At 36.8% G+C, this 26,657-nt stretch overlaps 1 protein-coding gene across 8 annotated transcripts in view; it reads left to right on the top strand.

Moving 5' to 3' along the window:
- KDM4C (lysine demethylase 4C) overlaps window positions 1-26,657 on the top strand; it is a 428,768-nt gene that overhangs the window by 120,676 nt on the left and 281,435 nt on the right. For all 8 annotated transcript variants that reach the window (XM_055302072.1, XM_055302075.1, XM_055302073.1 and 5 more), the window contains one exon: window positions 560-697. In XM_055302072.1, coding sequence (XP_055158047.1) covers window positions 560-697 — 138 coding nt within the window. The remainder of the gene's footprint in view (window positions 1-559; window positions 698-26,657) is intronic.

The raw sequence follows: 26,657 nt of genomic DNA, 5'->3' as shown, positions 1-26,657 counted from the left end.
ATACCTATTTGAATAATTCTTTGATAGAAATTTTACTATTAAATGGAATAGAGTTAATTGAATGTTTTCTGAATATTATGAAAGAATAATTTGGTGAATACTACCAATTCTTTAGCAGTGGAATTCATAGTAAAGCCTATTGAGCATGTATTATTGGGGTTTTTATAGCTCTAGCTTTGAAAACATCAGTCAAAATAGGTCCTATTATAGGCCCTATTATATATCTCCAATAATCTGAATTTTTAAAATATTAAATGTGTACATTGATTGCTAACATGAACAAATTTTCTTAGATTAAGATACTTTTGAATAAAATATAGCATCTTTGATTATGGATTGAATGATTGAACAACATTGCCAGAGGGTCGCACCCTATTTAGAAAAGTCTTTAAAGTTTCCTGAAGAACTATTAATGGATTGGGTAAAGATCTGGGCTACTTCTTTTCTATTAGATAGCTCTGCTAGCATGGCATTTTTTTTGTAGGAAATATATTTTAATTGTATTTGCATTTTGGAAAGTCTTATAATTGAAAAATATTATATGTTTTCTACCCTACAGATCACTCAGGAGGCTGGAGAATTTATGATCACTTTTCCATATGGCTACCATGCTGGTTTTAATCATGGTTTCAACTGTGCAGAATCTACAAATTTTGCTACAGTCAGATGGATTGACTATGGGAAAGTTGCTAAATTGGTAAGTTATGCCTTAAGAATAAAGCATAAATTAAATGTGTATTCTGGTTATTGTTGTAGAAAATCTAAGATCACATGTAACACTTTTTCTCTCATTGATATTGTGTGCTTCTCACCTCAGTAATTTATTTGACTAGATATATTTATTTTACATTACCTATATTATCATTTGTAGTTATAGTTTTCTGTTTTGAGATTAATGTGGAACAGAGGTAATTTTCTACAACTGATGTTTGCTTTCTTTCTTACAGCCACCATTTCTTTTTTTGTGAGATTTTCTAGTGGCTCCCTGGGGCTCCATGTTAGGTAGACTTGGCTCTCTCCATATTGAGTTTAGTCTATGGCTTAGAAAACAACAATGAAAGTGTATGTTAAAATTCTAGTAAGAGATGGAGGGATGAAGTAGGAAGACATGATTAAAACTGCCCTTAGTGCAAAAATGAGTTTCTTGAAAGTAATGTAGAACATACTTTAACAAGAAATATATCTTTATGTTAAATTTGGTATAAAATTTTGCTTCTCCTGCTCAGTATATTTAATTTAGTTCACATACTGTACATTTTCATTCAAAAGCTACAACTTCTATTAAATTTAATCAGCCCTCCCCTGCAGTGTTAAATAGAGGACATCTTTAAAGAGGTGGTAGCTTCCATTAGGTTGCTTTCTTTTCTGTGGCTTTGATGGCAGAAGTACAGGCTGGCAGAGGGCTACTTCTAAGTGAAACTAGGTTTTACAGAGTATGTAAAATTGACATAGATTTAGTGGAAAATGACACATACAATTTATGTGGCTGTATCTTGGCCACTGCATGGTATAGTGAGTATTATTCACTCTACGTTGATAAAACTTGCATGTAGAACTATTGGGTGAACTTGGATAGAAATATATTCAGGAAAGAGAACACTAGGTTTAATTTATATGTGCATTTAGAAAATTATATAATATATTAAAATAAAATATAGCCATCCCTTTGGCCTCCTGGGAAGCATTTGTATGAACTTGTGAAAAAAGGAAAGCTCTTGCTATTAGAAGACTTTTTCTGTTCTGAGTAATTTCTATTTATGAGGGGTAATTTAGAAAGGAACAGAGCTGAACTACTTCTTCCTATTATGCATCTTCCATATTATAATAAACCTTAAAAAAAAAAAAAAAGAAAACTCAGGGTATGTGCCTTGGCCAGCTACTTGGAGTCCTTTCACAGAAAGGTAATGCTTGTATCTGCATTGAAATAGAGGCATAGACCCATAGTTATAACCAGATATATTATTTTATGATTCATATCTTTAATCAGTGACATAATAAATCAGCTATCACAGCTGTTCAGTTACCAGAAAAATTAGTTGGTGCTTTTTTACCATGGGTTTCAGATCCAATTCATGATATTGGCTAGACTAACTTCTCCCCAAAGCTAAAATGTCCTGGGTGGGTTTCCACATTTCTTTGTGGTTATAGAGTGGGACTGGGGTATGGACCAAGGAAGAGAGGTTGGGTAGTGGTCCTCTCTGAAGTCATAGTGACAGCTGATGATTATGGGACTGTTAAGAAGCACACTATGCTGGAGGAGGAGGCAGGGATCTAAAGTCTAATTTTTCTTCTAGCTAGTCATATATCCTTAGGAAAGTCATTTGTTTATTTTGTTTGTTTCTATCTGTATGGATTAGAAATACCTTTCCACCCCAATAGATATGTTATGAGGGAGAAAAACCTTAGGTATGTGGATATCCACTCATGCTGTGTGGATTTATGTCATTCAATTTAGTTAAGGAATATGACTGTCTTGGTTCTTGTGTTTTGCTAGGTACAAAATTGTTCAATGACCAAAATGCAGTTTTTACTAGTTAATTAAAAATTGTCTTAATTGCATGTGTTTGAGATATTTTTAGGTGTTTTTTTTATTTTTTGAGATATTTTTAGATGTTATCTCCAGGCTTTCCTTTCTTTTTGGTATGTGGTGCTGCTCTGAGAATGTATTTGTTTTCTATTGCTGCTGAAGCAAATGACCATAAAAGTAGTAGTTTGAAACAATACCACTTACATCTTATGGTTCTGTAGGTTTTAAGTCGCTATTAGTCTTACCAAGCAAAAATCAAGATGTTTGCAGGGCTGCATTTCTTACTGGAGATGCTCAGTCAGGTTATTGGCTGAATTCAGTTCCTTGCAGTTGTAGCACTGAGTCCATCTTCTTGCTACCTGTCATCCAGATCTTTGCTCCTAGAGGCATCTCTCAGGTCCTTCCATGTGGTCTCCTACGTGTCAGAACAAGCGATCCACAAAATCCCTTTTGTCATGTGAGGTGATATATTCACAGATTGCAGGAATTAGGACATGGGTATCTTTCTTATTGGGAGTAGGAAGGTAAGGGCAGTGTTCTGTTTACCACAGAGAGTTCCAGTTAATAACTGACATGGGTATATATTAAGAATCTGCTTTGAGTAGATGTAACTAATTTCAGTTATTCTGTACAAAAATTGGAAACTAAATTTGTATTGGGTACAGTTTTGAATGTTTCACTAAAACATACTTATGCTTTCTTACATTATATCCCTCAATTTTAATATTTTCTTGGCTATTACTCAGTAAATAAGTTCTCTTATTTTGTAGGGTGCTGTGATGACATTTTTGTGCTTATTTTGGTGTTTTTATCAGTTATTTGACACATTTTTATTGATCTCCAAGTCTATTTCTTAATTTGTGATTGGGCAGTTAGTTTTTCTGTTTTGCTGGGGACAGATGTATAATGGATTCATTATGAACTGCACTTGAAAGACTTTTAGCTTTGAGGATACCTGAATTAATTCTTACGCTAACAAATTTTTGCCTTAATTTTTTGCCTTACTCAGTTAATTCTAAGTGATAGCTATTGGAATAGTAATTATTCACAAGTGATGATGACTTATGCTTTTAGGGGGGACAGATAATTTAAAAAATAATGGCATGCTGTTTCATAGTTGAAGCACTAGAGGGAATGAGATGTCCTTTATCTGTCCCATGGGGTTGATAGGAGTATGTAAAAGCTCCCAATATAATGCCACTTTATGGAACAGAATTAATGTGGTACACAATGTAGCGGTCTCTACTTGTTATATTTTACTTATTACAGACCAATATTTCTAATTCAATGACTGAGAAAAGAGCTTTACGAAAGCCTATTTTTGACTTGAAAAAAAAAACACCAAAACATTAGATTTTGAAAAGATAACCCCAGGTTCATTGATAATATTGGAGATACTGGTAATTTTTTTTTAAGATTTTATTTATTTATTCATGAGAGACACAGAGAGACAGAGACAGAGGGAGAAGCAGGCTCCCTGTGGGGAGCCTAATGTGGGACTCCACCACATGACCTCAGTTCACACCCTGAGGCAAAGGCAGATGCTCAACCACTGAGCCATCCTGGTGCCCCGATATTGGTGATTTTTATTCAGAAAAATCCTGTATGATACTCCAGAATACAAGGGCCTTGCCTTTAAGAGAACTCACCTACCTAAGAAGGGGGTTATGTAATTTCCCATTTCATTAATCAGAGATAAGATTTTCACTGAAGAAAAATTGAGAGGAATGTTCTAGGTAGGTAGCTACATGCCCATTTGCCGATTGGGTTAGGCAGAGTTCAGCTGAAGAGAGTGCTTAGTGAATTCCTCCTTTGCAGTAGGAATTGTGTTACATGTTTGTACAAAGAAGAAAGATGTGTTTTCTTTGTCCTCAAGGAGCTTTTATAAAGAGCAGAAGGGCTTTTAATAAATCTCCATTTTCAAAACTGTAGTATGAGTGGAACATACTATCTAGTTATTTATTTTAGGCATCTTTATAGCTTTGAGCATCAGAGTAATGTAGAATGAAATGCTCTGTTTTTTTTCTGATAGAGATTTAAAACTAGGTAACACTTTAGCAATTGAAATAAGATACTGGTGCATATTTGAGATGAATGTTTTCCATTTCTGGAGCATTCTCTCCTGTTGTGAAATGGAGTCCATGATTACTTCTGTGCAGCAGCTGTGGTGGCACTCACAGGTCTGCTTCCTGGCTAGGTTGGATCAAAGAGCTGGCCTGCAGGTTGTATTTCATTTTTCCGTTTGGTAGGATGAAGTGCAGTTGTTTTGATGTTGGGTTTGATGGATTTGTTTGCCACTGCATTCATTAGCTTCACATCAAAAAATTGACAGGCTGTTAAATGAAACTTTGGCTTAGATTTTCAGCTTGACTGTTTGGAGACATTTGTGAAGATATTTTGTTTTTGTGTCGCAGCAGCTTCAAGCACTGTGATTGTCTCGAAGGGAAGAAAAGTTATTTACTGTACTGATTTTCTTGAGTAAAAAGAATCATTGTCTTGGGGACAGTCATATCTAGCCTACACCATCAGAAGTAGTGTATTTATGACCATGTGTGCAGTGTGAAAGACTTATTGATGGCACTATAAATAATGTTATCTTCCTGGAAGAAAAGGTAGTACTTGGTGGCTCTAAAATGATACCTCTATTTTGCATTAATTTTATTTTAAGTTATAATCTATTAACATGATATGCCAGAAAGTTGAAATATTGTACTGCAGAGCTGGGAATGTTCTCTAATGAACTTCAGGAGAGTATTTCAGAATATCATTTTAAAGCATTCTGACATCTGAATCCTTAAATGTTTGAACAAGTTTAGAAATTAGAATTTTGAAATTGATTTCCTTTTAATGTAGAATGGATTTCAATTATTAAATTGTCTCGCATACAAAAGCTGTGATATAGCTTCATTCCATTTTATGTTTTAATTCTTTTCTAGAATTAGCCTTTGTTATTCTTAAATCAAGTAGCACCCTTTCAAAAAAATCTTTAATCTTGGCCAGTTTAAAAAAAAAAAAGAATCAGGAATCATTTTAATGATGAGTCCCTATGTTATATTTTAATATGCTTTTAGATCACAGAATTTCTCTATTCTTAGAGCATGTGAAAGAAAGGAAATGTCGACTAATAGTCCTGCATTCTGGTTTTGAGTGTCTGATGTGGCATATGTAATATGAACTTTTATATTTATATGAGATATTTATATGAGATATATTAAATGAGATATTTTATAGTCTCATTTTCTCTTTTTACCTCTACTTTGTTTCTATTTCTTGGGTGCTGGTGGTACAACATAGAGTACAAAATACCACGTAGAGAAACAGAAGCATATGAAGTCATGTCCTTTGGAGCTTGTACTCTGACTGGGGATTTAGTAGTTATATACCTGGAGAGGTATTAAGAAAGAAAATATTCATATTATATCCCCATTTTATTCTAATAAAGTATTAAATTGTGGGATTCAGAAAATCTGAGACTTAAAGTCATGTAGTAGAAAGCCAGTTGATCAGTATATATTGTGTCTGCAGGACAGATATCGGGGGCTCAAGTCCTCAGAGCTGGGGAGCCCAATTTTATTTTTTGCTAAGTTAAATTTGCTGGATTTTAGGATTTGAGTTATATGGTTTATGACACTGATATTTAGTTGCTGAACTGAAATCAAGGTAATATCTGTTTTTGAGGCTTTAAGTCAGTGCCTTAAGAAAAAGTAAACTGGCTTCTTTGAATAACTTGCATACTCTAATAAGAAAAAATTAATTTATTTTACTTTCATATACTTTGGTAGTAATGATTGCTGAGATAGTTCATGATATGCTAGGCCTTGTCCAGGGCACGTTATCCATATTACTTCATGGCATTTCTGTGATGGTGCCAGTTAAGAGATAATCTGATGCCTTCTGCCCTCTACCACCTCTTTTCTCAAATGAGGGGGAAGGAGAAGAGGAATGATGCATAAAATGAGGATGATGAGGCTGGGATCAGAGGCGGAAGGTTGACCCCTAGTGTGCTATTCTTTTCTGGACTCATCTCCCTGGATACATTGGATTAAATAGGTGCCAGTCTGCTACATGATTTGTGGGATCACTTTCAAGATTCTTGAGTTGTAAGTTGTGAGGGGGAGCTTGTACCCTAACTGGGGAGTTAGAACAAAATTGAGGGCACATCTACCTTTTCTCAAGATTACCAAGGAACCAGATTCTATTGCAGGACTTTTGAAACTTTGGGATTTTTTTTTTTAAACCATCTTTTACCTTTTCCGTATTTATTCAATGTTTATAGTAGTAAATACATAGTAAAAAAAATCTACAGAAGACTCTGTCCCAGATAGGTATTTGGAAAAGAGAGGGAAAGTTGGGGATGTGTATTCTAGCTAGTGGTGACCCAGAAAGAGAGGTGTGGGAAGCATACCTGGGGATGTTTGAGGGAAGCAAGCTAGCCAGCCCCTTGCAGGAGGAAAGGGATGATGGGAGAATCAGCTGGGCTTTGGGTACCGCCAGAATTTATAGCAGTCAGATAGCCTGGTTCCCAACAGCTTTCATTCTTTCCCATGCAGGGTTTCCTGCATCCCTCCACCCACATCCACAGCTACCACTGACGAAACAAATAGTGGTTCATCTAGTAGAGTGTTGTTACCTTGCTTGAGGGATCCCAGGGTTGATGTAACTGCTCAGCAGTGTCCTGAAGTCCCCTGCTCTTCCTGTTCTTCTGTCTTAGTGATCTTTGTTTTATTTTTAAATATTTTATTTATTTATTCATGAGAGACACAGAAAGAGAGAGAGAGAGGCAGAGACACAGGCAGAGGGAGAAGCAGGCTCCATGCAGGGAGCCTGATGTGGCACTCAATCCTGGGTCTCCAGGATCACGCCCTGAGCTGAAGGCAAACGCTCAACCAATGAGCCACTCAGGCTTCCCTGTCTTACTGATTTTTGTGGGAGGGTGTTCACTAGTGCTTACTCAAGGCATGTTCTCTCCAAGGACAGGAAGGAAGAAGACAGTATGAGAAGGTGGCTCACCCACCTTCCTCTCTTGGGGAGGAAAATATTTCCTTGAAGTCCACCTGAAAACTTCCTTTTATATTCTGTGGCCAGCCATAACTGTAAGGAAGGCTGGGAAATTAAGTAAATGACAAGTTCCTGGCATGTTTAGCTGGGAAATTAAGTAAATGACAAGTTCCTGGCATGTTTAAGTCCTGTTTGTGCTGGGTGGGCCCTGTGCTATGACTAAAGAAGTAAATAATACAAGTGTGATCTCTGTCTCTTGGAGCTAAGAGTCTGTAGGAGCTGTTCTTAACCCTGTGGGGCTTTGGCCCCACCCAGACCAGTAGGATAATGATACCTCTGGTGAGTAGATATAAGTATTTGAATTTTAAAAATCCCCCTAGCAGAATCTGGTAGATGCTTTGGGTTGAAAATCTCAGGTCTTTAGTGAATTACATAGACCTTTGTTGTTTGGATTGAAGTCCTTCAACATCATATAATATTTTTTTATCTACTGAAAGATATTTTAGGTTCTAAACCATGAATGTAGAATCCATTTGTAAATTGGAGATGTGTAATAATTTTCAAGTATATTATTAATAGTACTTTTTCTATAAGAATTAATAGGTATTTTGGGCATATCTAGAATTGGCTGTTTCACGGATTTCGTTTGAGTGTGTGCCCTTCAGCATTTTTAGAGGAAAGAAGAAAGTATGTTGGAAAAGATCTCAGAGGAGGATGAGTGTTAAAGGTAAAAGACTACTGTATATAGCTATTTCTAAGATTAACTTATGAGCTTTTTTCTAGTGTACCAGATTTATAACTATTTTGGAAATTCTTTTTTTAATCCCCTCTTAGTTTTTCCCACTTTTTTTTCCATTATGTAAAAATAGTATAAAATAAACTCTTTTATCTCTAATAATAATATGATTATACAGTAGTGTATTTGGGTTATCAAAGCTGAATATAAATTATCAGAGAGGTAAATACTCTATTTAAAATAATATGGAAACAATTTTATCCAACTCCCTTCTTCCATAATCCTTATATCTTTTTTAAGCTTTATTTTCTTCTTACTACTCTCTGGCATACTGTGTATAATATCCTAATTTGTTTGTCTCCCTTGCAGTAGAATAAGAGCTCTGTAAGGGTAGGGAGTAAAAAAATTATTAGTACCAAAAATATTATTAGTATCATTTTGTGTTCTCTACTCAGCACCTAATTGGTGCACAAGAAATAATTTGTTGAGTGATTAAGTGACTTCTTGCCCACGGCCATTTAGTTAAGAACATCAGAACCAGGATTCAAACATAGAAATCTTGTCTATATTTTGTTTTCTTCTTATGTAGACATTGTTGTCTTTTTCACATTTTAGCTAACATTCATTGACTGCTCTGTTACATAGTTCAAAATGATTACAAATGTATTGTATAAATTTATTACATTTAAAAATTTTCCTCTTGAGAACTTACAGCTTTCCAGTTTGTATCTGAAATCCATTTTCACTCCTTCACTTATCACATCAATTCAGATGGTAAAGCCTAAGATATCATGACAGAAAAGGAAATGGTTTGCAAAGCTTGGGCATAATGCAAGAAAAAAAAAACATGGACCATTTGAATATAGTCAGTCCTCCCTCTGCCACCGATAATCACTCTACCTTGTTGAGACTATCATCTTAAAGTAGTGGTTCTGTTCCTAACTTTATTTAAAAGCCGTGGTTAGACATATGATCACACATGAGGTGGGAGGCAGCCAATATCAGTACTATAGTATGACCAATGAATGAACGAGGAGGGGAAAAAGAACACCATTTGTAGCTTGTGGGGTTGGATTTGAATATAGGCATTGCTGTTTGCCAGTGACTGACCCTCTTGCTGGTGGTTTGATTCACTTGATAACTTTATGATCTGGTTGCTGACTGTTTGCTCTTACATAATGGCTATCTCCAAAGGATCTTTGTAGTCTCTTGATAAAATGTGGTAACTTAAAGAAAAAGCTAGTTAAAGGAGTACTTGGGAAGAATTCTTCCACCGGGGTCTGAGCCCTTGGCCCAGCTACATACTGATTTTTCTTTCCTGATGGAAGAGCTAAATATGAATTAGGATTTCTTTTCTTTTCTTTTCTTTTCTTTTCTTTTCTTTTCTTTTCTTTTCTTTTCTTTTCTTTCTTTTCTTTTCTTTTCTTTTCTTTTCTTTTCTTTTCTTTTCTTTCTTTTCTTCCTTTCCTTTCCTTTCCTTTCCTTTCCTTTCCTTTCCTTTCCTTTCCTTTCCTTTCCTTTCCTTTCCTTTCCTTTCCTTTCCTTTCCTTTCCTTTCCTTTCGAGAGAGAAAGTGTGCCTGTGAGTAGGAGTTGGGGGAGGTACAGAGAGAAAGGGAGAAGAATAAGCAGACTCTGCTGAGTGAGGACACATGGCTCCTGGGCAAGGACACATGGCTCAATCCCAGGACCCTAAATTTGTAAACTCAGGCAAAGTCTGATGCTTAACCAACTGAGCCATTCAGGTCCCCCATGAATTAGGACTTCTTAAATAAGGCATACCAGCCAAAGTCATTGTTCCCTTTCCTTTGAGATACTCTTCTCTGCTGATACAATAAGAGTAACGTGTAGATGTTTCATTTGAAGCTTTGATATTGGAGTCTTGCTTACTTGATCATTTGATAGGACCTCTTTGAATCAAAAGAAAGTTTTAATGGGATTTCACTGAGGGTCAGTGGCTATAATTAGACTCTCATCTGTAAATACATAATCTATCTTTCCTCTGCTCTGAGCAAGGTAATAGAACACACCTCTTTAGAACTGCTTGTTGTAACTATACCCTGGAAATTCCCCATAAAGGCTGTAACCCTGGGAGCACTTTCTGTCAGCAGTAGGGACCATACTCAGGCAGAAAGCTGAAAGTAATGAAGGTATATAGCTGAACAAGGTTTTGATATTTAAATATCAAAGGAAATAAAGAATGTGTGATGGAACCCATGATTACTCTTTATTACTGTTCTAATAGTGCTGCACCTTTGTAATGAGAAGAATCAGAGTGTTAACCAATTCATAGAGGAAAGGTGGCCCCAGTTAGGCAGACCCTGAAATAGGATCATGTAATATAGAAGCTCAGTACTTAGTTCTCTCCTTTTTTTTTTTTTTTAAGATTTTATTTGTTTATTCATGAGAGACACACAGAGAAAGAGGCAGAGACACAGGCAGAGGGAGAAGCAGGCTCCAGGCAGGGAGCCTGATGCGGGACTTGATCCTGGGACTCCAGGATCACACCCTGGGCCGAAGGCAGGCGCTAAACCACTGAGCCACCCAGGGGTCCCCTAGTTCTCTCCTTTGTTTAGCTATGCCTGTTATTTTTAATTTACTATAATTTTATCCCCTGTAAGTTGTGGCCGGTAATAGTTTTTTGCTTCTTTTTAAAACAAGAAAGGCAAAACAAGAGTGTCTTCTGAACACTCTGTATTCTATGGAGGGATGATTTCCAACATGACAGCTTAAAGCACTAATGAATTCTTTGTGGCACTATCTACCAAATTCAGTGCTTACAGCTGATTGTTCCAGGCATTATTTTTTGACTTCTATTTGTATTGATCAATTTGCATTTTTTCATATGCTGCCTTTAAGTGAGGACAATATCAATACTTGTATGCCTTGTTGCTTCTTGGGTGTAGTATTTATGGTGGTTTTATGTGTCTCTTTTGGTTTCTGTTTAATATTTTTATTTTTATTCTACTTGAGTATGAGCAATGAATAAATGGTTAAGGGAAATTTCAACTTAGAGTTATATGGTCATTTAAAAATATGAAGAAATGAGGGCTCCACAGTAGGCATGGAGCCTACTTAAAAAATATGAAGAAATGAAATCTTAATATTGGAGAATCATCTGTTGGATAATCAGACATACTAGTATTTTGAGGGGTAGGGGATGAAGATTGCATATGTACATATATTTATTATTATTGCTATTATTTTATAAGCTTTTAGGAAAAGGCTAGAAAAACATTTTAAGGAAGAAGAATTTAGCATGTGTTAAGTTCTACATGTAATATCAAAGTTAGTTTTATAAAATTAACTATAACTTGCATCTCCTTTCAATATACTTAATTAGAAATAGAACTCAAACAGTTATTTAGGTTCTGTGATTGGGTAGGAGTGCTGTCTGAATCACACTAAAGGGAATGACGCAGGGTGTGGACCTGGTAGACCCTCTGGAGAGTAATATACTTTGTCTTGAATCTCAGGCTGTGTATGTAATTATGCGGAACTTCATTTTCCTCCTATAGAAGGGAAGCATAGTTGTGTAGTGGTGAGGGGATGCAAGTTCAAGGTTTAGTCGGACTGATTGAAATTCTGACTTTTCCTTTTACTAGCTTTGTGATTGGAGTGAGTACTTAACTCACCTGTTCAAATTTCCCTTTTCTCATGTGTAAAATGGAATTATAGCCTCTTTATAGTTGTTATGAGAAGTAAATGCAATTGAATTTGTAAAGAGCCTTGAAAAGTTGTGATGAGAACTGAGTAGATATATATGTGCATCTTTCTTCCAGAATTCTAGGTCTGGCTGGTCTAAGGGAAATCTGTTTCTTTTTCCAGTGAGGATGGGTCAGTTCAGTTGGCCAATTGCTGGCCTTAAAGGAAGGAGGGTTGGTTGGGTTGATGGGGATGGAGGAAAACGCTAGCTTGCCTCTGAGAGTGTTTAGAAGCTCATCTCTCTAGATGGCCATGTGACAGCATTGACGCGTGCAGCCTGTAGTCATAAGGGGACTGCTGATCTTAAGGATCAGAGAGCTGAAACAGTTCTGGTTAAAATCTAAGTCTAGAGAAAACCGGCTTTGTCTCAAAGTTATTTATCATAACTTCGTCAGAGATACAAGTGTTCGTTTCTCCATCTCTGTTATAATTCCTTCTTTAATAAGAGTTTTGATGGCAAATTCTTTTTTTTTAATAATAAATTTATTTTTTATGGGTGTTCAATTTGCCAACATACAGAATAACACCCAGTGCTCATCCCCTCAAGTGCCCCCCTCAGTGCCCGTCACCCATTCACCCCCACCCCCCGCCCTCCTCCCCTTCCACCACCCCTAGTTCGTTTCTCAGAGTTAGGAGTCTTCATGTTCTGTCTCCCTTTCTGATATTTCCTACCCATTTCTTCTCCCTTCCCTTCTATTCCCTTTCACTATTATTTATATTCCCCAAATGAATGAGACCATATAATGTTTGTCCTTCTCTGATTGACTCATTTCACTCAGCATAATACCCTCCAGTTCCATCTACGTTGAAGCAAATGGTGGTTATTTGTCATTTCTAATGGCTGAGTAATATTCCATTGTATACATAAACCACATCTTCTTTATCCATTCTTGATGGCAAATTCAAGTGCAGGTAAACAAAATCCAACTCAGTGACACAGACATGTGTTAGAATTCTGGTTCTGTGTTGGGCTACTGTGTAACCTGCCTCTGTGAGCCTCCGTTTTCCTATCTGTAGGGAGGGCAGGGAGGGCTTTCACCCTTGTCTCATCAACCTGTGGTGAGGATGGCAGCCATAGCTGGTGCAGTCATTTAGCAACGTGCCTCTTTCAGCATTTAAAAAAGCGATCCATCATGGGTCATTTCTAAGGCAGGGAACTCCCTGATACTAATTTGGAGAAGGTTGGCAGAGTTCAGGCCTGAGGTGCTGAGAAACTGTGGCTGTCGGGATAGTATTTGCTGGATGAATGGTAACAGCAGTCTGGGCAGATGGATTGCTTTATATATTTCTACTGATTTCTCACATTCATTCAACTCTTACTTTCTGCCAACACGAGGGCAATATGAAAAGAAGTGACATCACCCAGCAGCAGCACTTGGGCTTCTGTGGGACAGACTGCTAAGGGGAGATATTTGGAGGGGCTGTTGCTTATGTCTTCAAAAGCATACTATAACTATAGCTCTGGAGCCCTGTGTTGAATCTGAAAAATCATGTGTTGTAAATCCCTGGAAAGAAAACCATCATGGATATTAGAGATTTTTGTTAAGATTGACTCTAGTCCACACATGGCTTTCATATACTCCAGGTTTTTATTTGAGTTACAATACAAAAGTAGGTAGTTTCCAGCAACTTTCTAAATTTTCCTAACAGATGTTTTTATAAGGCCTAGTAATAATTCCAGTGATTCTTGGTGGAGTATTTCCAGTTTTTGGGAATGTATATTCTGGGTCAGTATTAATGTAAGTATTAATTTTTATAAATCGAATTGTTCTGGTGATTATCAAAATAGCATGAAAACCTGTTTCTTTGCAGGTAAATAAAATTAAAAAATTGTTTAAACCTCAGTATTATTCAAAGTAATAGTGAAGGATTTCTTTTTTTTATATTAGTAAAGATAAAAGGAAAATTCCCATTGCTCGTGAGAATGTAGTTGCTCTAGAGTGGGCACTCTGCACTTCTGTTAAGTGGCAGTGTAATTGGTATAAGCATCCTAAAAAGCATGTAGGTAGTATGTATCAATAGCCCTTGACATCTCATGCCCTTGACCTATTCTGACACTCCTAGGAAATAATCAGAAATGCAGGAAAAATTTCACTGACAAAAATGATTGTTGTAGTACAATCGTATCAGCAAAAATTGAATTATAACTAAAATGTCCAGTGATAACTGGGACTCATTGAGTAAATTATGGTGTGTCCATGTATTAGAACCCTTTTAATTTTACAGAAAATCGTTTGAAAGGAAATAACTATGGCCCTTAATATTATTACCCAAATACTCATTGTTAAAATGTATAAAGATAAAAGAAAAAATTAATGTGTCCATATATTTTTTAAAAACATTTATTTATTCATTTATTTATGATAGAGAGAGAGAAAGAGAGAGAGGCAGAGACACAGGAGGAGGGAGAAGCAGGCTTCATGCAGGGAGCCTGACGTGGGACTCGATCCCAGGACTCCAGGATCGCGCCCCGGGCCAAAGGCAGGCGCCAAACCGCTGAGCCACCCAGGGATCTCCAATGTGTCCATATATTAAAAAACAATTAGAGTACAGAAAAATATTTAATGACACCCCTTCCAGTCCCTTCCCTAAAAGTAAAGCTTGTGAATAACTTGTATATTCCTTCAAGAATATCAGTATAAATCTATATCTTTTAAAAAATCTACACAAAGTTGATTAATATTGTAAACATTGGTTTCTAATGTCTTTTCTTTTAACATTTTTCCTTTTAATGTATCTTTCATTTATACCAGTAAAACATTTTTAGAGTATAAACATTTATTAGGAAAATCTTCTGGCTTGTCCCCGTAGAGTATGACAGGTGGTTCGTGGTGGATTTTTTTTCTGAGGGGCATCATAGAACTACAGTAGTGCATGAGAGTTCATTGCACAGATCTTGTTAACAAATCAGGACTTCAAAAATGAAAGTCTTCGTTCTTTGCTCAATTTCATTCCCTCCATGCAGAGCAGATGGCTATGTGGACCTGGTGCACTTGCACGTTTCCAGTCCTGTCTTTGTTGATGAGCCCTGCCTGCACTAGCCATCTCAATGTATTTCACCACAGTTCATACTGGAAGATAGTTAATGTCATCATTGCTTTATCGAATAACAGCATTCTTAACTGAGTTCTCAGATTTGAAGGATGAGATTGGTCATATAAATTTTAATGTTTCTTTAGAATTGTATTTCTTTGGCCTCATAAGGGATTCTCCCAGTGAATTTGGAATACATGACAGGAAAAAGTAACTAAATAGCTTTTGTCAACAGTTCTGTGATAATGGGAAGTTGAAATAGGAATGATGCTAAGTGGGGATAAACCCAGCCTGGTTTCTAAATATACACATAGGCAAAAAGAGCTGCGTAAAATAAGAAAATACCAACTGCAATAATCATAAAGGAGACTCTGATTTAAAACATGCACATGAAGTATAACAATCAGGAAATTATTGCCCATTGTTGCAAGAGAGCAGATGGTGCTTAAAATACCCCTTAATTTTATGTCATTCTTAAAATCAAACAACCAAAGAGCATATACCATCTATATTTAAAAAGTCTAATGCAAACTTTTCTATTTTGGGGGTATGCTAGAGTTGAGTTGAAGAACAACAAATGCAGCATTAATTTGTTTATTATTGGAGGCTGTCTTGGCAGGGATTGAAGGGATAGATGAAAGATTTCTAAGAAAGCACTATTCCAAACCCTCCTTACTCCGTGTGAAACTTTTCTCTGTTACATATCTTCCCCCTATGTGGCTGTGGTAAGTTACTTGATGCTGAATATTGAAAGTTCTGAAATGTCTAGATTATGTCTCTAAAATGGTATCCATTTAGATATATGGTTATAATTTTTAGAAAATGTATTTCATGGTTTAGTATTTCACATTTGATTAGAAAGAATGTTGGAGAGGTTTTCCTGAGTTTTGGTGCTGCTAATACCCAAGACCTTCATAATTAATGCTGAATCCTAAGCCCTAAAATGTTTAGTTTGAATAGGCATGATCAAGGTATCTTACTAGATAAGCTACTCTTCTTAGGTTTGTGCATAGGTTTATACTATAGTGTAAATGTTAATGGAATGCTTCTTAGAAGGCATTTCTGTGGTATAGATTCTTTATGATCAGTTAGTTCATGGTATATTTTTGCCCGGTTACTATATAGATGTGTTTGCCAGTCCTATTGAGATGAATGGTGTCTGTGGCAAAGCTAAATCAGTCTGTGATTTATGCAGCTACTCAGTGCTGGACTGAAAAATATTGATGCTGAGCACAGATTCTTGTTCAGTTCCTGTTACACTTTACTTTTTGATCATATTGGTGATCTTGCTAGTCAGATAGCATATGCAAAAATGAAGAAAAGGAGTTGGAAGTGCAGATCCAGATTACTGAAAGTATCCACTTTCTGACTTGTGCAGTGGAGAACCTGAAGTCTGAGTAACTGATGTGATCACTTATAAAGATAATTTGGACTGTGTAATTCATTGCACTTTCAGAGAAACAGTGTGAGGTTGGGAAAATTTATAAACCTAGAGTTTCAGTGGGCATATGAAGAGTTTAGTTTTATTAGACTTATATAATGTAGTTTGTGTTGATTTCATTATAACAGCCTCACTCTCCTCCACACCCCCCTTTCTTTTCTTCAGTTAACCTTCTGGAACTGATGGACACCATAGCAGATTGAATCAAATGTATTTTCTGAGACTTTATGATTATTTAGTTTTGAAGTAAATAAACGGTGCTTCTTATTTATGGAAACTCCATAAGTTAAAGCCAAACAGACACAACTATGGAAGGAATTTTTTTCAGTGAATGTCATGTGTCCAGCTCCCAGGCGCCTGTTGTCTCAATTACTCAGTAGAGTCTGTGGACAAAGTGGTCCTCAGTGGGTAAATTAGCAGTTCTAGATCTTCTGCTTTCATGGGTTTGTCTCTGAAGCAAAGACAGAGAAAAATGTTTTTCTGCCTGCCATTCCCACATAGGTTTGAAACCAAATCCATACGAAACACAATGGTTTTGACTTGAATCAAAAGCTGGAAAACCGAAGGGTGAGGAAACCAGTCTTGGGGAGATAGACATAGGACACAGAGGAAAATAGGACACAGAGGGAAACAGGACGCAGAGGGAAACAGGATGCAGAGGGAAACAGGACACAGAGGGAAACAGGACACAGAGGGAAATAGGCACTCAACAGAAAGTCAAGACCAGCGATAGATTAAATATTTATTCGTTCACTGAACTATACTTTTAACAGAGGATGATAGACTTTTGGGACTGGGCAGTTTGTAAGCAGAGAAAACTTATTAAAAATCAGTTTCAGTCTGCAGGTCTGTGGTTTTACAAAGCAGGTGTGTGGAGATGTGCAGGCAGTAGAGTATGTGCTTCAGTAAATTTAACAGGAAGGAACCTGATGACAGCTAGGGTGTTTGTGATTGTGCTGTTCATTAATAAACCTTCAGAGTAAATTTACAGCAAAGTGAAGGGAGGAAATATCTAGCCTATTTTATGCCATTTGTATCTTATGGTTTAAGCCCACAGAAGAACTAATCATAGAGTTGTATGGATTACTGAACACAAATGAGGAAGGTTGAACTTGAAAATGTGCTATTTATAGAGTTGTTTGTATTTTCAGTTGGGGATTTTAATTGTGGTATAAAGAGTCATATAAAGAAGAAAGATCGATGGGATGCTGTATGGTTTAAGTGTGTTGTTCTTAGGGTGACATGGTCACTATTTCCGTGAGGTTTCAATGGTTCTTTAATGGAGGGTGAATGTTTTTAAATAGTCAAAAACATGAATACTCACATAATGTTTTTCACAAATATATGGTGTTCATTTTTCCTCTGTATAGGTATGTTTAGCTTTTGATTTTTAATGATTTCTCTATGAGTCACTACAGAATTACCTGTTTTTATATAGTTATCGTGTATAGTTGTAGACTCATGTGAATTTTAAAATCAAGTTGCTTCTAGATGTTAGTTTGGCATACTTTTATAAAAACAATACTGCATAGTAGTTGTTGGTATGTGTGATATGTGTATTTTATTTCAGGGAGACAATATGAGATTTATGATAAAGGTCACGAATTCTAGAAACCGTTCTTGTAGCCAATTAAAGATATTAATAGCACTCCCCTTATTTCCCTATTGTGAAAGTATTGTTACTAACAGTAGAGGATCAGCTCGATTTTTGGAATATCCCTACTATATAGCTGTTAAAAACAATGGTTAAATCTATATGTACTGATGTGACAAAGATCTTCAAAATATATTGTAAAGTAAAATCAAGGTGATAAGGAATTTGTGTAGTGTGAAGTGATCTTTTTAAAATACTATTTTAAAAACATACAAAAACAAATGGAAAGATACAAATGGTTAACTATGACGGCCTGTAGACAGTGGAGTGAATTTAAGGTGTATAATGCAGGGACCCTCATCTTTTATGTACTCATGTTGGAATTGTCTTTTTACAAGGCTGTTTTTATGTATTACTCTGTTCTATTTAAATCTAATAAAATTATCTTTATAGTTTTCAATAGTGTTTATATAAAGGGGTCTAAATATATCTTACAGGTATGTGGTACAGATGTCCTGAAATCTATCTACTTCAAGATAGTAGATAACCAAAACTTGTAACCAAAATTTCACTGTAGGGGAGGGTGATAAATATGTGCCTATACATGCTCATAGTACTTTTAAGGCATTTAAAACTTTATCCTGTAGTTATTGAATGATCTATAGGGTGATATTCATCATTGATTCTAAAATGAAAATAAACAGCATTGATATACATTATTTAAAAAATTGCTGGGGTGCCTGCGTGGCTCAGTCAGTTAAATGTCTGCCTCAAGATCCTGGAGTTCTGAGATTGAGCCCCATGTTGGGCTTCCTGCTCACAGGGAGCCTACTTCTCCCTCTCTTTCCTGCATGTGCACATACATGCTCTTTGTCTCTCTCAAATAAATAAAATAAATAAAAAATTGGTGAAAGAATGAATATGGAAATTTGCTTTGAAACCATTTGCAGATTGAATGTAATGGTCTGTATTTGTTGTAGTAAAAGCCTGAAATTGTATATTAGCTCTTGCTAAGACATGTACAATATGTGTGTTTATCATTCCTGTATAACCAAAACTCACTATTAGACTCTGTAAATTGTATCGTGGACCACGGTGCTTAAATATTAATGTCTTTCATTACTTTTGTTGTCAAATTAGAGATTCATGGACAGTGTGTATCACTAACCAGCAGAGGGCAGTGTCTCTTCACAAATATTTTCCTGCTAAGTCTTTTGACAAGAGTGAGTTTCCCTAATAGCATTTGACCTATTTGACATATGGAGGCTTTGAAGATATTCATGGATTATAAATCTGTAATTGATATGTTTCATATGAATAGAATGTGATAAAAAATGAATGTAACTTAATGTAGTAAGAGATACTTGTACTATTTATAATCGTTCTAGATTAGTTTCTTAAATGTTCATTTTATGTGTAGGAAGTGTGTGCATTTAGCCTAAAATATCATCAAATTGAAGTACTTTTCTTTGTGAAATAAATTTATAATGCGCCTAAGTCTTTTGCAAGCTGTTCATGGGTTTGGTCCTTACATCTTATAGAGTGCAGCTGCTGTGCAAAGGAGCAGTGTGTGCTCACACACAGCACAAAAATAAAATAAAATTTATTGGAGGAAACTTGCAAGATGACAAATAGCAGTGTGTGCAGGACCCCCCCCCCCCCGTCTCATTTCTTCCACAGTGAGGTGGACTTGAATGGGATATAGCTGGGAAAGGGCTACTGTGGAAGGACCCAACCTAGACCCCATCATGTCAGGCACTTCTTATTTATAAGGAAGTGGGGGCAGAACGCATCCATGAGCCTCCTGGGTGAGGAAGTAGTCTTTTTAGAAATGGGAGCTTTACCAAACATTTAGGGACAGAGTTTTCTCCTGAGATAACTCAGACCTGTGGGGCTTGCTCTTTTGCTAAGCTTTTGGAAGGTGAAGAACGTAAGGAGCTTAGTTGGGGACGTTAAGTAGGATTTACTTGTGAAAAATAGACATTTAATTTAGACAGTTTGAGCTTGAATCCTGGGTTGGTCAATTATAGGTAGTATCATTTTAAGCAAGATTTCTGTAAGTTGGTATAATAATACTACATTATAGATTAGTTGTAAGGACTAAATAAGATAATTATTATAGTTACTGGATTAGTGACTCCTACGTGTCAAGTAATAAGTTTGTTTCTTCTCTCTCTCCTGAAGTGTTGACATTTATTAAACTTTTAAAATCAGTTTGGCATCCCTATCATTTGAAATTGTGCTGTGGCAGTACGTCAGTACATTCCAGCATTTAGCTTCCCAGATGTGTCCCAGGAACTAGTTGTAAGCCAATACTCCTGTTCCATAATGACACTTCTGGTGCAGATCCGATGTCCTATCACTGTTGGGCAGCTATGACTGATATACATACCAGCCATGCTATTAACTGTCCTTCAGAATAAAACTATGGAAGTACCCAGTGGGGGAATGCATTCTTATCATCTGGGTTCAGATGGACTTTAAATAGGTCAAAATATTTATTCTTTGGTTTTCATTTGGGCTGTGTCCAGAGCACACTAATGGACTGTAGTTCTGAAATAAATTTTTATTGAGTCAGTTGTACAAGAGAGACAGAAACTGTACTACTGGGAGATAAGTTCAAATGCTGAGACAGCTGTTCTAAAATATCCCATGTTTTGTTCTTTTTTTTTTTTATTGACCTCCTTCTTTGTAAAATAAAGCAAGAAATGAAACATTTTTGAAAATGCAAAAAGCTTGAACGTATTTGTAAGTAAAAAAAAATATAATTCTTTAATATGCTGGGTATGTACACACAATGGAAAAGAGTTTGCTCTTTGTCCAACCCTAGCTTTGCATTTATGGAAGGGGATGTCCTTAATTCTGTGGCTGTGACTAAGAGAATAGATATACATATGCATGTAGGAAAGAGGGCACAGAGAGCTGCAAAGATCAGTACTGGCTCTCTCTAACGTAGACCAGAAAGGCTTGAGATATCAACACATTTCTTTACTCCTGCAGCTCACTAACCTGTCCATGTCATAACTATCTGTCCTCATACATCCACTGGCATTGATGTGTAATGGGGATAGAAATTTTATTTTACAAATTCAAGCTATTCAGTAATGGCTATGAAAAATCACCAGAGATGTAGATGGAGCTTTGCCACTGTCAGGTATTTCAAAGATTTCTTCTATTAAATGCTGTACCCAGAATTATAGAATATTCTTCAATTTTTTATATAAAAAATACCTTAAATATAATTTTAATTAAAAATAGCATGTAAATAAAAATGAGGTAAAGACCTTAGGAAAATTATGTAAGATGAAATAGAAACATAAATTGGAATAAAAAGAAAGGCTTTGAAATAAAATAAAAATCATTCCAGGAAAAAATAAAGAAAATTAAAACTTGGGTGCCTGGCTGTCATTTGGGAGAGCATGCAACTCTTGAAATTGGGGTTTTAAGTTTGAGCCCCATATTAGGAGTAGAGATTACTTAAAATCTTAAAAAAATTAAAACTCAAAAGTATGTTTTCATTTGGATTTTTAATATAGCAGTAAATCATTTAATGAAACAGTAGCTAAATATGTGCTCACTTTTTACAAACTTCAGTATTTTAGGGTTTGACAGAGCAAGAGGATGAAGGTGGATGGCAAGTAAGGGGAAATAAATTGAGATTTCTGTCACATTAAAACAAAGTTTTACATGGCTAATATATCATGTTAAAAATATTAGAAGAAAATATAGGAGAATGTTTATCTGATCCTTGGGTTGTGGAGGACTTTCCAAGTGGGGTACCATTGGTAGATACCATGAAGGAAAAGACTGTGAGATATGAATTGCATTTTGAAAAATTGCAAACAAAATATATAAGTACTAAATACCACTTGCATTACATGAGAGATAGTGGGTTAATATTTAGCTGTAGTTGTACTACTTAAACTACTTATTAAGCTGCAGTTGTAATTAATTCCTAAATGTTACTTAAGTAAATTAATTGAAAACCTATTTAGTCAAATATTAATATAATTTGGGACAGAATGTAAAATTTACAAGAATATTTAAAATAAAACTGGATATTTTACGGAAACTTGGCACACCTGAGATGGTGATTAGTGTTTACTTTTATATGCATGGGGCGAGTGTTTCTTTGCCACTCAGTGTATTTTATTTAGTGGTCAGGTTTGAGAAGCAGTGCCACTGAGTATATGAAGAACCTCTTGGGGGTGCCTGGGTTGCTCAGTCAGTTAAGTGTTGGACTCTTGGTTTGGGTCAGGTCCTGATCTCAGGGTGGTGGGATCCGCTCCTTGTGGGCCTTCCTGCTAAGTGTGGAGTCTCTCTGAGATTCTTTCCTCCTACCTTCCCCCATTTGTTTCCCTGCCCCTACGCTCCTCACTGCTCCCCCAACATGTGTATGCACTTTCTGTCTTAAACAAACAAACAAAATCTTTAAAAAAAACCCTAAATTTTTAAAAAAGATATATTTATTTTAGAGAGAGAGAGAGAGAGAATGAGGGGGAGGGATAGAAGGGGACAGAGAGAGGATCTCAAGCAGACTCTACTCTGAGCACAAGCTGGAGGCAGAGCTCAGTTCCATCACCCTGAGATCAGGACCTAAGGCAAACCAAAAGTCAGGTGCTCAACCAGCTGTGCCACCCAGGCACCTCAGGAACCTTTCAATCTTAATTCATTGATAATTACCATAGTTAAAATTCAGTGAGTCTTTACTTTGTGTCATGTATAAATCTTTACTTACAGAGATTCATCTAATTTTTACAACTCTTTTATAAGAGTAGTAGTATTACTACCCCCATCTTGTAGAGGGAGAGATATGAGATGCAATCGAGGGTCAGCCCACATTTAAATTAGAAAAATTGGGGATGCCTGGGTGTCTTGGTCAGTTGGGCTTCCCATTTCAGTCATGATCAGGGGGTGTAGGAAGTAGCCTCATGTGGGGCTCTGTGGGGTGGAGGTGGGAGGTGGGGCTTGCTTGGGATTCTCTCTCTTTCCCTCTTCCACTTGCTTGCTTGCCTGTATGTGGGCTCTCTTCTTTCAAAAAAAAAAAAAAAAGAAAAGGAAAACTGAGTAAAAGGCAATTCATCATAGAAGAAATATAGCAGCTAATAATCACATAAGCTTAATCTAATGTTATTAGTATTCATAGAAATGCAGAAAGGTGGGTGTTGTTTCTAACCTCTCACTGGCAAAGGAGACAGATGGAAACATCCAGTGTTGTTAATGCCTGTGCAAATTAATACAGCTGCCAGGATGTGCAGGCCATCAGCCTTGGAAATAAGTGTGTCCTATGATCTTGCACTTCACATCTGGGAATATATCCTGTGGAAAAAGAGAAAGTTGTACCAGGATGTGCTTATTTGGATAGTCCTTACAGTGTAGATTATGAAACTGAAAAAATGATAGTAAGTAAAAGTCCCAACACTGATGGATGGTTGAATAAATTATGGTACATCCATCCATGATGTGCTGATATGCATAAAAAATGATATAGGTGTGTAATTATTGATATAGATATGTGTTTATCATATACTATCAAGGATTAAAAGCAGATTACAAAGTTGAATATTTTCCTTTTTATGTTTAAAAGTACACACATAACTTGGCACCTAGTTGGCTCAGTCGAGTGACTCTTGATCTCAGCACAGGTCTTGATCTCGTGAGTATAAGGCCTATATTGGGCTATGTGCTGGACATGGAGGCTACTTGAAAAAAAAAAAAAGAGGGATACCTGGGTGGCTCAGTGGTTGAGCGTCTGCCTTTGACTCAGATCATGATCCCGGGATCTGGGATTGAGTCCCACATTGGGCTTCCTGCGGGGAGCCTGCTTCTCCATCTGCCTGTGTCTCTGCTCCCCCCCCCCCACCGCCCATCTCTCTCATGAATAAATAAGTAAAATCTTTAAAAAAAATAAAAAAAGAAGAAAGCGCACATATATTATAAATTATAGAAAGATATTCATTAAGTTTTAACATCATTTTGAGGGGATTGCAATTTTATTATATTTCTATAGCAACTAAAAAATTGAAAGTTTGTTTATAAAAAGAAAACATTGTATTTTTAATGTAGCTATAGATTTCAAAGTATGAATTTACTTAAAATTAAGTGTAGATCTGCTGGTGAAATGCTTTTAAAATGGAGGCAAAAAGACAAGAGCAGTAACTTAGGAAAATAACTAAGATGAAGAATTTAACAGATCAGTGTATACATAATTGGCTAGATTTGAGGCTTTGGGGTAAATTACCTGTCTTCAGCTTCAAAGAGAAGTGTAACTATCAATAGTCCCTGAGTGCATAACTGTATCTAATATTTATAGTGATGACTGTGAGCTGTTAATGATTTTGATGTATTGCAATGATCCTGATTAAGAAAGTAAACAAGTATATTAGGGGATGTTAGAATTAATAGTGTCACATAGTTGAAATTCATGCCTACCTTCTCATGGTACATTTTACTTCCTACCTGTGCTAGGTAAATCAGGCATGTTTAATAATGTTAGCAATTGTATACAAATATTCATATTTCAAGCAAAAGCAGGGATTTGACAAATCTGGATCTCTAAAATAATTTCTTGTATCTGGAATCTTAATTAAATTTTTTGTTGTGGAGCTTTTTTTTTTTTTGCGATATTTAAAAGGTAACTGTGTGTCCTCAGTGGCTGCTGCTTGTCCGGTTCATAGGCGCTGAACTAGGGAGGTGGCAGGGGCCTGATACTGCCCCTGGGAGAGAGGAAACCTCAACCCAACCCCCTCTCACCATCTCTGAGCTCTTAGGTTGATGTAACTAACTCTTCTTCAGCGCCTCTCCCCAGCTTTTGTCTGGAGCTCTGGGTCAGGTTCCTAGTTTAAAAGTCTGTGAATGAGTAAGGTGGAAACCTGTCTGAAATTCCTTGCTGGCCAATCCTTCTTTTTTCTTTTCTTTCTTTCTTTTTTTTTAGATTTTATTTATTTATTCATAGAGATGCAGAGAGAGAGGCAGAGACACAGGCAGAGGGAGAAGCAGGCTCCATACAGAGAGCCTGACGTGGGACTCGATCCAGGGTCTCCAGGATCACGCCCCGGGCTGCAGGCGGCGCTAAACCGCTGCACCACCGGGGCTGCCCCAATCCTTCTTTTTTCATGGGTTTCTCCAGGAAGTTGGGGCAGAAAGGGCAGGTGAAAGGTGACCTTTAGGAATAGGTTTTCTCAAGGCACAGGCAGAGTAGGGAAGTGCCGGCACAATGCTTTCCTGTGACCTGCCAGCCTTATTCCTCCTCCTGCCCCACCCCAACTCTTCCCTTCCTGCCATTCCTCACTTCTTTATAGCCCTTTTCTGGGAATTGCGCTGCTCCTTCCCTGTTTGATGAACACTGTACTGCAGGGCTCAGCTATGGCAGTCAGCATTCTGGATCCCTCATGTGCAGGTTAATAGGCCTATTTGTCTTTCAGGGTTATTCTGCAGATTACATGAAAACAGGTAGTACTTGCATTCCTCACAATGTCCTGTGAGCTGCTGTTTTCTGAGGCAGAGTTATGGGAGCCCACATAGTCCTGGAGTTCACTGCAGAATGAAAACAGATACCTTGGCCAAGCACAGCACATCAGAATAGAAATGCAGTTTAATGTATGTGAACGGAGTAGGTTGAAGGTGCAGAAAACTTGTGTACAACATAGGTCTCTCTCTCTCTCTCTCTTTTTAAAAAAAATATTTATTTTATTCATGAGAGGCACACATAGAGAGAGGAAGAGACACAGACAGAGGGAAAAGCATGCTCCAATGCAGGGAGCTCGATGTGGGACTTGATTTTGAGACTCCAGGATCACACCCTGAGCTGAAGGGAGATGCTCAGCCACTGAGCCACCAGGCCTGCCCATTGTTCCCTTTTTTATCTGAAGGATATTATGTTTGGGCATACCTTTACCAGTGGTGCATACTGAGACACTGAGTGTATATATTGACAGCTTTGTGTGTTAACTAATTTTTGTTTGCAGTAGTCCAAAGACATTTCTGCTTAGGGGAGGAGGTGTTTCTTTCCCCATTAACTTGATTCTAACCAGGATAACATATAGTACGTTCCGAACTGCTAGCAACCCTCAGAGGTATGTGGGTGTGTTCCCTGTGAGATGCAGTGGGATTTTTACCTTTCTTTTTGTACTGACTTTGATTTAGAAATAAGAAGAAAAGAATACATTTTCTTTTTTTTTTCTTCAAGATTTTATTTATTCATGAGAGACAGAGAGAAAGAGGCAGAGACACAACACAGGCAGAGGGAGAAGTAGGTTCCCCACGGGGAGCCCAATGTGGGACTCGAAACCAGGACCTCGGGATCACGATCTGAGCCAAAGGCAGATGCTCAACCACTGAGCCGCTCAGGCACCCCAAGAATACATTTTCTTACCAACATTTCTACTACTAATGTTTTAAGAATTATGAAGTTCTATTCTTGGAGTTTTTTCATTGGATAACTTTTCTATTTGTTGCAAACTAGTGGATATTTTCAGTATATTGAGAAATTTAACAAAACCGTAAAAAGCAAACACAATACTGGCTATTTCAGTCCTTCTTCTGAAAAGAAATGGAATGTGAAGATTGAAATACTTGAGATATAGAACCTTAGTTTAGTAACTGACAATTTCATTTCTCTGTTGT

Source organism: Nyctereutes procyonoides, unplaced genomic scaffold, assembly GCF_905146905.1.
Source record: "Nyctereutes procyonoides isolate TBG_1078 unplaced genomic scaffold, NYPRO_anot_genome, whole genome shotgun sequence".
NCBI classification, from domain to species: domain Eukaryota; kingdom Metazoa; phylum Chordata; class Mammalia; order Carnivora; family Canidae; genus Nyctereutes; species Nyctereutes procyonoides.
This window is presented reverse-complemented; position numbering and strand designations above follow the sequence as displayed.